General features: G+C 32.5%; 1 protein-coding gene across 1 annotated transcript; it reads right to left on the bottom strand.

The window, feature by feature from the left end:
- Window positions 1–5,968: 5,968 nt before the first annotated feature.
- On the bottom strand, window positions 5,969–8,058 carry LOC112522681 (basic peroxidase-like). The gene is made up of 5 exons (XM_025131969.1): window positions 7,837–8,058; window positions 7,533–7,715; window positions 7,212–7,377; window positions 6,607–6,836; window positions 5,969–6,514 (listed from the first exon to the last, which is right to left on the bottom strand). Exons 1-5 carry the CDS (start codon window positions 8,056–8,058, stop codon window positions 6,350–6,352), a joined length of 966 nt encoding a protein of 321 aa, XP_024987737.1. The 3' UTR covers window positions 5,969–6,349.
- Between the last annotated feature and the right edge of the window lie 3,313 nt (window positions 8,059–11,371).

Here is an 11,371-nt window from a genome sequence, read left to right as displayed (position 1 = left end):
GTGCGAGGCTTAACTTCCCCCTTAGCATCTAAAATGCCTTTTTGACTTTAACCAATTCAAAATTATTTGACTCCTGGTTAAACCTCCCATTAACGTAGATTTAAGAAATATATATTGAAACTTATATTAGTTTGCTAAAAACCATAAGCCTCAAATATGTAATCCCATCTTTGGATTCTCAAATCCATTATTGTGTGTGTTTTTGGTTTAACCCAACTAAATCCCAATTCCCTGACCAATAAATTGTGTTTCACCAATTATTTTCATACTTAGAACTAACAAAGTTTCCCTTTTTTTTTTCTTTTTCAAAAGCCCTCATACCAACCATATGTATTGCTCATGTTTCCCTGCATGTTTGAAGTTGATCGACTAGGTCATCGTCCTTGGCAAAACCTTTGCTCCTGTAATTGATCTCATACACATCAAATTTATTGATGCATACATGCATAATACCATATTTATTTAACTCACCCTATCAATGTTATCCAAGGTGTTAACTTAGCTAAATAAAATCCTTGATCAAAGGCTCTCGTAATCTTTTCATCGAATTTGGCTCTTTTGCCAGGATAAAATTAGATCAATATTCTCATATTATGTGTTCCCTCTGGAACTAGGTCAATTTGAGGAACACTCACACCTAGTGATACTTTCGATACATTATCTCTAACCACCTTAATACTCGCCCACAYCATGGGTACATCATACACCATCTTATTTTATTGACTGACGTCAACTACACATGCTAATCATTCAATGCTACATTTCCCAATACATCCACTTATCTTTCTTATCGATATTCCCTCAAAATTTAATACATTTAGGCTTTAGTCTAACATGTTGTTTCTTAGTGATTATATCACCATGCTTATATATCATCCATTTACACCTCTACTAAGTAAAGACATTGTTAATACGGGTGTATCAAACCTATTTTAGGAGTCTCCCTAGCCCCTTCCAATATCATATTGTGCTCCATGTCGCTTTTGGAACCATTACCCATTTTCGTGGTCCAACTTACCCGACAATTGGATTTCCCTTAACTTCAAATTTTTAACATCCCCTTGATATTGCTGTATCACATTGGTCCACATCATGAGACCAACCACAACTTCTACCAGTCGCTGCAAAACAATCACACAGGCTAAGCTACATTAATACATTTGTATTGACCTTTCCCCAGTCATGGGCTTGACTGTAATCTATCGTTGCATTAAACAACATTGCTAAATATGTGTCCCCTTAGATCTCCAGAGCTATCTTGATCAATCATCATAATTCATACTGAAATTTTATTAGTAAGTTTATAGATATATAACTTACTTTAAGTATTAATAATCATAAGAATTAATTATGATTTATTCCATTGTTAACTCATTATATCTTCTCCACTCTTATCTCATCATCACTTCCCTTTATGAAAATATAAAACGTTTAATTAGTCCTTATATAATATGGACATAGACACACAGTCTGACGAGTTTGAGGCCATTCCTGATACCATTCCATCAAATATCTCTAGTACCATGTTCCCCAATCATAGTACTCTCTAATTGTGTCTCTATGGAACTCCTATACGTTCCATAGTCTCACGCCCAAAGGTCTAAGAGTGATTACACATACCCCTCTTATAATGACCAATTAGATGGGTGGCCTAATCACAAACTCCATACCCATCACATATAGTATATGACTCTTTCCTATCATGTAAGTCTCTTTTTCATCTCATATGAATTCCCCATGTATATTTAATCATATTGAACATCCTATCAAATCTTGTCTCTAAGAGTCATAACCTTTTTTTTTTATATACCCTAACTGACATTGGCCTCATGTTCATTTCTAAATCATTTACGTCTATCCCCAAGAGCACCATTATAGTTATAAATGTTTGTCATATGTTTCCTATCAACCTTACAAGTGCTTCATTTTCTAACCTCAAGTTTCCCATATCTATAACGATATATGTTGAGCACCACTTCAACTAACTTAATTTATAGTCATTTGAATATTCACTAGCCCATGAGATAATCCCCTATYTGACCATACCTTACATGGACCATCCATTCTCATCCCATTTTCTAAAAAGGAAATACAATACATCACCAATAATTCGATCATGAGTTTTTATAATAGCAAATTACTCCAATATGAATCTTATGTCGCATTCATATTTTTAATCCCATGATTCAAGCTTGGGTTGTCACATATCCTATATACCCTTCACTAAATTCAAGTCTAGGCTAATAGTAACCTAGCTCATCCAATTTGCATCCCCTTAATACCCTCCCAGTTTAAGCTTAGGCTATCACTAACCTAATTCTCTTAAACTAAGGCTCTGATACCAACTTGTAACACCCTCATTTTCACCATGAGTTGTGTCACGTCATTCTCATTAAATAACAATAAATAACCCCAAAATATAGTGGCTGATAAAGCCTTATTACAGCGGAAGTCTTACAAATTCTATTAAAATTAATAGCTCAACGCTAACCCGTCCCATACCGGGTTACATTACAAAATGAGTTTAAGCATAAACCTAAACATCCGAAATATAATAATATAATTATCTAGAAGAGAACCTCGCTCTTGTCCACCCTTGAACCTCTTGCACCTGAGATGCATACTAATAGTCAGCTTTACAAAGCTCGGTGATTTCATGGTTTTTGTGCACAATCATACACACCTCATCATGCATAAAACAAACAATGCCCCAAATAAAATAATATGCACATTTGTTTCAAACCCTTTTGAAATAATAATGAGATCTCTTAATTTCCCGCCGGGTTAAGGTCTTACCGTCATCGGCACTTCCCGGGTTACACGGCTATCCCTTGTCCGGTTACCCCTCCCTAGGATGTGCCATCCCTTATGACTTTTGACCCTTCCCATACCCGACAAAAATATTAACCCGTTTATAACATGCTAATTAATGTTTAAAAACACGTAAACAAATAACATGCAACCCACGATAATAATTCATATACATGTAATAAACCCATAAACATGTACATAGAAAATATCGTAATGCTCAAATAATTTGTACATAAGCATGCATCCCAGTTAAAGTCTCATGAAAACTCACCTGAATAGCTCTGTTTGGCTAAACCTCGTCCCTGAATAACATCCTATAACATGTAATTATATTTCAATAATTAGAATATTGACATTTCTCCAAAAAAGTCAACCCGAAAGTCAAATAGGTCAACTTTCGGGGTAAGAATGGTCAACGGGTCAACCCCAAGCATACCTCGTCGCCATATACCCCCTCCCTAATGAAATTCTTTTCACATCCGAAATAAATTACGACGTATTAAACCCAACATTTAATTATTTACGATTCTCCTTATAAAAACGTCTGATCCCACAATTATCTAGTCATAACTCCCGAAATAAGTTACTAAATTATTTCTTATAATTTAAATATGGAAATCCAATTAATTAATAACCTTTACAATTGATGTCCAAATCTTGACTAACTTAATCGAAATATCCCGATTTATTTCGATGAATCCAAGTAAATAAACGAGCCCCAAATCTATTTTTTACAAATACCGATTTTAACAAAACAACTCGAGTCTAACCGAACTCGACCGAAATAAGTCGGCCATGGTCTAAACCTAGTCTAGTGTCGGCGGACTCAACTCGACGCCTGGCCCAACCCGGTCGCACCCTTGGTGCGGCTATCGTGAACGATTTTCGTTTGAGATATTTTTCCAATCGTTTTTCACCAAAATTTTTACAAAATCTTATACATAATAATAATCCCAACTTGTATCCAAATTTACAGCCCCTACGGTTCAATATTAAACTCGTATTTTGAGTTTTTGTACCCGAATCTCGTCGAGCCGTCGCCACAGCAGCTTCTAGCCTAAACCGCTCGACGTACAAGTCACCATAGCCCACGAGACTTGTACCAACAGAAAGGTAATTGAAAAACGAAGCCAACCATATATTATACATCAATTTTGGTTGAGTATTTTACCTCCAATMACCCGTTTTGTGCGGAATGACCCTATGCCGCTTCAAACTCGATATCTCTCTCGTTTCTTGATGAAATCTCGAAATTCCAAAGAMGTTTACTCTCTTACATCCTTAGGAACGTCTCCACAAAATTTCAGCCAAAAACTCCAATTTATAAGCCGTTAACAATCTCTAAAACAAGAAAAACGTGATTTTGGGAAATGATTTCCCAAATCTCATCACTTCCAAATTAATTTTCTACTTTTGACAGAACTAGTCCCTTTTGTTTTTCTTTCTGCATTTTCATCCCAAATCAATTAAATACAAAATGTTTCATTTCCCTTTTTATTGATTTTATTTATTGCAATAAAATCATATTTTTCGAGTATCGACACTTTAATCCCGTATGTCGTACTATTTAAATTTTAACCCTTAAACATTTATTTATTTTACGAATCATAAATTTTTAGGGTGTTACACTAATTGATGTTTTTAAAAGAAAACATGTAAACAAATAGCATGCAACCCACAATAATAATTCATATACATGTAATAAACCCATAATTAAACATGTACATAAAAAAATATATCGTAATGCTCAAATAATTTGTACATAAGCATGCATCCCAGTTAAACCTCGTCCCTGAGTAATATCCTATAACATGTAATTATATTTCAATAATTAGAGTATTGACATTTCCCCAAAAAGTCAACCCAAAAGTCAAATAGGTCAACCTTGGGGTAAGAATGGTCAACGGGTCAACCCCAAGCATACCTCGTCGCCATATACCCCCCTTCCCAATGGAATTATTTTCACATCCAAAATAAATTACGAAGTATTAAACCCAACATTTAATTATATACGATTTTCGTTATAAAAACGTCTGATCCCACAATTATCTAGTCGCAACTCCCGAAATAAGTTCTTAAATTATTTCTTATAATTTAAATATGAAACTCCAATTAATTAATAACTTTTACTATTGATGTCCAAATCTTGACCAACTTAATCGAAACATCCAGGTTTATTTCGATTAATCCAAGTAAATAAACGAGCCTCAAATTTCTTTTTAACAAAAACTTATATACAATATTAATCCCAAATCGTATCCAAATTTACAGCCCCTATAGTTCAATATTAAACTCGTATTTTGAGTTTTTGTACCCGAATCTCGTCGAGCCGCCGCCACAGCAGCTTCTAGCCTAAACCACTCGACGTACAAGCCACCATAGCCCACGAGACTTGTACCAACAAAAAGATAATTGAAAAACGAAACCAACCATATATCATACATCAATTTTGGTTGAGTATTTTACCTCTAATTGTCGTTTTTGTATGGAATGACCCTGTGCCGCTTCAAACTCGATATCTCTCTCGTTTCTTGATGAAATCTCGAAATTCCAAAGACGTTTACTAGGAACGTCTCCACAAAATTACACCCTTAGGAACGTCTCCACAAAATTTCAGCCGAAAACTCTAATTTATAGATCGTCAAATGGTCTCTAGAATAGGAAAAATGTGAATTTAGGGAATGATTTCCCAAATTTCAATCATTTCCAAATTAGTTTTATACTTTTGGCAGAACTAGTCCCTTTTGTTTTTCTTTCTGTATTTTCATCCCAAATCAATTAAATWCAAAATGTTTCATTTCCCTTTTTATTGATTTTATTTATTGCAATAAAATCATATTTTTCGAGTATCGACACTTTAATCCCCTATGTCGTTACTATTTAAATTTTAACCCTTAACATTTATTTATTTTATGAATCATAAATTGTTAGGGTGTTACACCTTATAATGCCATAACACACCATGGTGGGCCATGATGAGCCATGATGAGCTCCATGCCTTGTATCCACATCAAGGGAGTTAACGTGGCAGCAAGGCAAGACGTGTTTTTTAGAACATTGTTAAATACACATAAAGAGAGAGAGTCAACTTTAATAATATAAATTAAAAAAATATAAATATCTGATGTGTTTTAATCTTATTAGTTGGATGTACAAGGATGGAGCTGAGTGATTTTAAGACAACAAATTTTTACATATTACATGAAACCAAATGAAAATGAAACACATTTTAATCAATCATGATTCACAATTTTCCTCCCACTTAATGAGAAAACTTATTTTAATAACACAATAGGTGCTCCAAGAAACACATGTGAAGGATATCATGCGAGAAATTGATCAATTTATGAGAAGACGAGAAGTTTCAAGATCATATATTGATTATATGTTATACAAACATATAATAATATATAAGCAGCATGTGTTGTATTATATGTGCTTACGTGTTTGTATCACATGTAATCATGTGTGATCTTGAAACTTCTCGCCTTATTGTAAATTGACTACTTTCTCGTTTAAACCTGACATATAGTTAAGGTTAATTGGAAGCACCACATACGGTTCTTATCACCCCATTATTCCCAGTAAGAAGCTCAATGTTTCCCATCTTAATCATGGCTGCAGCAAAATCAGATCTAAATCTTGAAGGATTGTTGACGTACTCTAGTACAATGTTGTCGCTTGAGCCTCCGTTAAAAAGTACCTGGTCAAGGGTTCAAATCCAATCAAATTAAAATGAAGAATGTGTGTGAGTATTTCGTCGTTATGTACTTTATAAAAAAAAAAAAAGAGTACCTGGTCTGATATAAGAAGACCCCTCCTTCGTAATAGATTCCTGAAGTAGTTGTTGTCAAATGAATTTGGTGTCACCAAATCAAGTGGTGCCAAGTTTGTGTTACCTTCGGGTGCAGCCGGTGGACAGTTACGTCTACGGGTGCTACCAAAACCGGGATCTAGGTTTGTCGTATTGCTATATATCCTGCCTCTAAATGTAACACACCGTGCTTGCCCTATAGTGTGAGACCCTGCACACAAAAATATCATTTATGAGTTACGTATTTTAACAAAATTGACTTTATAGGATGCAAAATATGTCTAAATGTCATAAATAAAATGTTTTATATGTTAAAAAATTTGTGCATACTTTTTACAAAGACTTCTTTTTTCCTAATAATGTCATAGAAAAAAACCAAAAAGACAAGTGATTCCAAAAGCTTTTTAGAACTTGTTAAGACATCCAAAAACGTCATGATAACTTATTGTAACACTTTTACATAAGACGTATAATTGTTTCGTTTTATAAACTCAAGGCATATAAAGCAGTCTATTATGATATTCAGACATATTTGACGTTCTATAAAATGAGATTTAGTGACAACAGCTAGGGTATGAATTCTAACCGGACAACGCAACCATCTCTCTTTCGTTTAGACCCTTGTTAGCAAAATTTCTAATGAGCGAGTCTAGATCCTGATCGCCTCTAGGAAGATCTCTGTCGGCTTCAGTTGGGTTTGTAGTAGTAGAATCTCTTCTGCCAAGCCTTAATTTCCATGATGGACCACCCACCTGCATATTTCCATGTTAGATTACTACAAAAATGTAAATTAAATTCATCACCACTAGAAATTTTCGTGATTGTTCTTCATACATTAGCTAGCTTGGATACCTACGGTTAACAAAATGAATGTAGATTAAAGTCTAATCACATTAATTATACGTACCGCAACAGAAGCATCACGTGCTGCAACAGCAAGTATATCGGCACACGAAACAACACCGGGACATATCCTCTCCACCGCAGCTTTTGCAGCATCAATAACTTCATAGCCTCCGACCCCGCTATTGGAAAGTGTTCCCCTTTCATTTGGGGTTGTGTCGTTTAGTAAAATGGATGCATCACAACCCTGCAAATATATAGAAGCATGAAACATGATTAGAGCGGAATGCAGATTTTTTGTCTAGATACGGGTTTTTATAAGAACTCATGTGCTTGAACAAGAATACAAGCACAATAGTATTATATACCTGGACAAAACAATCATGAAAATGAAGACGAATGAGAAGGGCTGCCATGCGACGTTCACGTGAAACCGCGGTCCTAATGGTGGTTCTAATGGTCTTGAGTGCATTAGGACATGTGGTATTGTAGAAAGTAGGACACGATGTAGTGCACAACATATTGTTCATCGAAATAATTGAAATTATAATGAAAACATAAATGGTTCCAAGAGATCGATGATGATCCATGTGGTTCAGGAGCGTAAAGACGAAAAGCTTTAGCCTTGTGTTTCAATGAATGGTTTATCTCTTGAAATATATATTCATATATATAAGAAATATATATGTATGTATGTATAAGATATATGTATGTATGCATGCATGCAAGTGGTTGAATGGGGAGTAGGAGTGATATATCTATCTCATTAATTAACTATTTATTTGCTTGTTGAATCAGTCGCTTAGAGTGAGCCAAATGTGGAGCCATGACATTTAGTTCACTTTTATCTTCACATAGACCAACATTTAATGTACTTGATTTGGGTTATTACAGGGACATACGTACAGGTTCCAATTCTTTTGTAAATTGAACAAAATCTCTTTTCTTTTTGTTCATCTGAAAATCAAACCGAGTTTGATAGAATCGTATTCTAATAGGTATCTCGTGCAGAAAGTTGCGTACAAGAGACCAACTCTTGATGCATACTTCACGAGTTTCATAAGTCGCCCAATATGTTGCAATTTGCATACTGGGGAGCAACGCTCGGTTACCTCCTTCGTAAGTTCAGAACTTCATATGCAAGTTCCTGAGCTTGCCTAGTTGCCTTCAATGTTGCTTACGTCTTTTTTGAAAGATTGGACGAGAGTGAACGTGACAATTGAAAGTCACATGCAAGTATCGATGGGTTTTCATTAATATATATTGGTCATTTCTAGGTCATTTTGTTTGTTGATCAATATACCTAATAGTATATATGTAATGTCTTTATAAGTTGTAATCATTTATAATCAACTACAAACATACTCGAATAATGTAGCAAGATACATCTCGATTTTAATATTTCGTTCCACAATATGGTTTTATATGATTTTGAGAAAACAATAATGTTTTTATATTTAAATAAAATATAAATTTGAAGACTTATAAAAATTTATATCGGTATTAGTATCAAATTAACAATCTAAAAGTTCTCGTTTTTCTATAATTTTTTAGTTCAATTTTTTTTAAAGATAATTTAATTTAGGTTTAATAAAAAAGTAATTTATTTTAAGTCTAATAATATAATGTTTTTATAGAGATAATTTTAGTTCAATCTTCTTACTATAATTAAATTTATGTTTAATAATATAACTTTTTTTTAAACATAATAACTAAGTATTTTGTTAGAATTTAATAAATATCCTAATTATATTTTAGATTCTTTATATTTGAAATGAGATGTTTATCATGTATTAAATTATGTTTATCAGTTAGTTATATGAATTCAAATATATAGGTTTAAAATGTTGTACACATGCACTATTTACTTGTAATCTTAAATTATAAGTAATATGTATCATTAAACAGTATTTGATGCATTAAAATAATTTTTAAGAGTTTTATTCAAATGTTTTATAATATAGTATAGAGTAGCGGATAAAAATCTTCTTTCAGCATTAAAATAAAATCGGGTTTATAGGATGTCAACAATGTATAAACATCATCATCGATCGCTTTATAGATCTTTAAGTTTATAGAATCAGACAATAAATGTTCTATCTAAAAGTGTGGTAATAAGTTTATGGCACATTTTTTAGCATCTTAACAAGCTTTTGAGGACATTTATAGAATAAATAGTCGTAATAACTATTTTATATGACATTTTTTGAAAAATATTCTATAAACGCATCTTTTTATAGGACACTTATTTTTATAAGACACTTTTTGAAATAGTGTCTTATAAAATAGCTAATATAACGTTTTACTATAAAAGTGTACTTAAAAACTTGTAAGACTCTAAAAAAAGTCATATAAACTTATTGCAATACTCTTAGATGAGATGTTGTCATTTTGTCTTGTAAACTTAAATTCTATAAAGTAATCCATTGAGATGTTTAAACATTTCTGGCATCTTATAAATCCAATTTTATAGTAGTGCCACATTTCCACATCGTGTTTTTTGTATCAATCACATGTATACAAATATTGAAAAAAAGAGCGTGAACATAAAATAAATAAAAATATAATATATAGTATGACAAGATAAGATTTGAAATTATATAAAAGTTTGATGGTCTATTATCTATGTTTTTTGATGATCGGTATTTGTTATTGATTGAGAACTAATTATTGGTCTTTTTTGGTCAATTAACCGGTTGTGGCTATTAGGGTGCCAATTTTGTACCGAACAAAATAAGCCGACATGGATATCAATCGTTTCTTTTAAATTGGTACAGATAAGCCTATGGATGCTCACACCTATTCTATTTTCATTGGACTTTTTTAAACTAATTACTTATTTCACGGGACCAGGGCAGAAAGACGAGTTACTATTTTCACGAGCTCATTTAATTTGATTAGTTCTACCATACTAAATATGCAATGTTAATTAATATTTAGTTAACTACAGTAACGGGTCGTTTACCAAATGCTTACTTGGGTAAGCGTTTACCAAGTTATATTACATTACCGGATGAATATGGTAAGAATAAAAAATCATACCTAGTAAGAACGAGGCAAGGACTGAGAGTCTTACCCGGTAAGTAAGGACAATGACTCTTACCATGGTCAGCTCTTACGAGGTAAATTGTTGTATAAAAAGCCGTTTTTGTTGACTAAAATCTTACCCAGTAAGTAAACAATAGTATTGAATTTTACCGATAAGTACTTACCGGGTAAGTGTTTCCTAACCCTAACTTCTGAGATCTCCTATTTTCTAATTCTATCTTGATTGATAATTTCAATTCCTTTCTACTATAAATATCATTTATGGAACTTTCATGAGAGATTTTGTGCATGTATATTAAGTTAAATGTTTTGAATCCATTTATTAAAAGTAATTAATTTGTATGTCGTTTTAAAATACTTTATTATATGTATTGGGTAAAAAAAAAAGAAATGTCTAGATATTAATTTCTTGAAAATGATCGATGGTGGATCATGGATGTTTAATGCATTATAAATCAACGAGAACTCGACGATTAAATTACAGAAAATGAATCCATTGAATTCTTTGTTGATTTTTTGTAAGTGTACCACTTTTTTTTTATAATAAAGTAGTTGTATATGTTTATTTTTGGATTGATAACTTCCATCAATATAATATATTTATATATTTTATTTGTGTATTTACATATATTTATATTTAAAAGGATCACCGTAGACAAAAATCTTGGTTCCGCCCTTGTATGTACCAAATGAAAAACTTGGTACCAATTAAGGAATTGTTTGGCAAACATAAACTAGCTTATTGAAACGCTATTTGGATTAATGTTTTAGAGCTTATTTTGACTTTTTTTTAATTCTAACTCTTATTAATTTTAATTATTATTTTATTGCTTATAATAATAAATTAATGTTAAT

Source organism: Cynara cardunculus, assembly GCF_001531365.2.
Source record: "Cynara cardunculus var. scolymus isolate 2C chromosome LG 12, CcrdV1, whole genome shotgun sequence".
Lineage (NCBI taxonomy): Eukaryota > Viridiplantae > Streptophyta > Magnoliopsida > Asterales > Asteraceae > Cynara > Cynara cardunculus.
The sequence above is the reverse complement of the archived record's forward strand: the minus strand, read 5'-3'. Positions and strand labels throughout refer to the sequence as shown.

Excerpts from the sequence above, each read along its gene's own strand:
- LOC112522681 (XM_025131969.1), bottom strand. The coding sequence starts at position 8,058 with ATGGATCATCATCGATCTCTTGGAACCATTTATGTTTTCATTATAATT. Across the intron at positions 7,378-7,532 it reads CACGTGATGCTTCTGTTGCG|GTGGGTGGTCCATCATGGAA; the intron begins GTACGTATAATT and ends GGAAATATGCAG. Across the intron at positions 6,837-7,211 it reads AGAGATGGTTGCGTTGTCCG|GGTCTCACACTATAGGGCAA; the intron begins GTTAGAATTCAT and ends TTTTGTGTGCAG.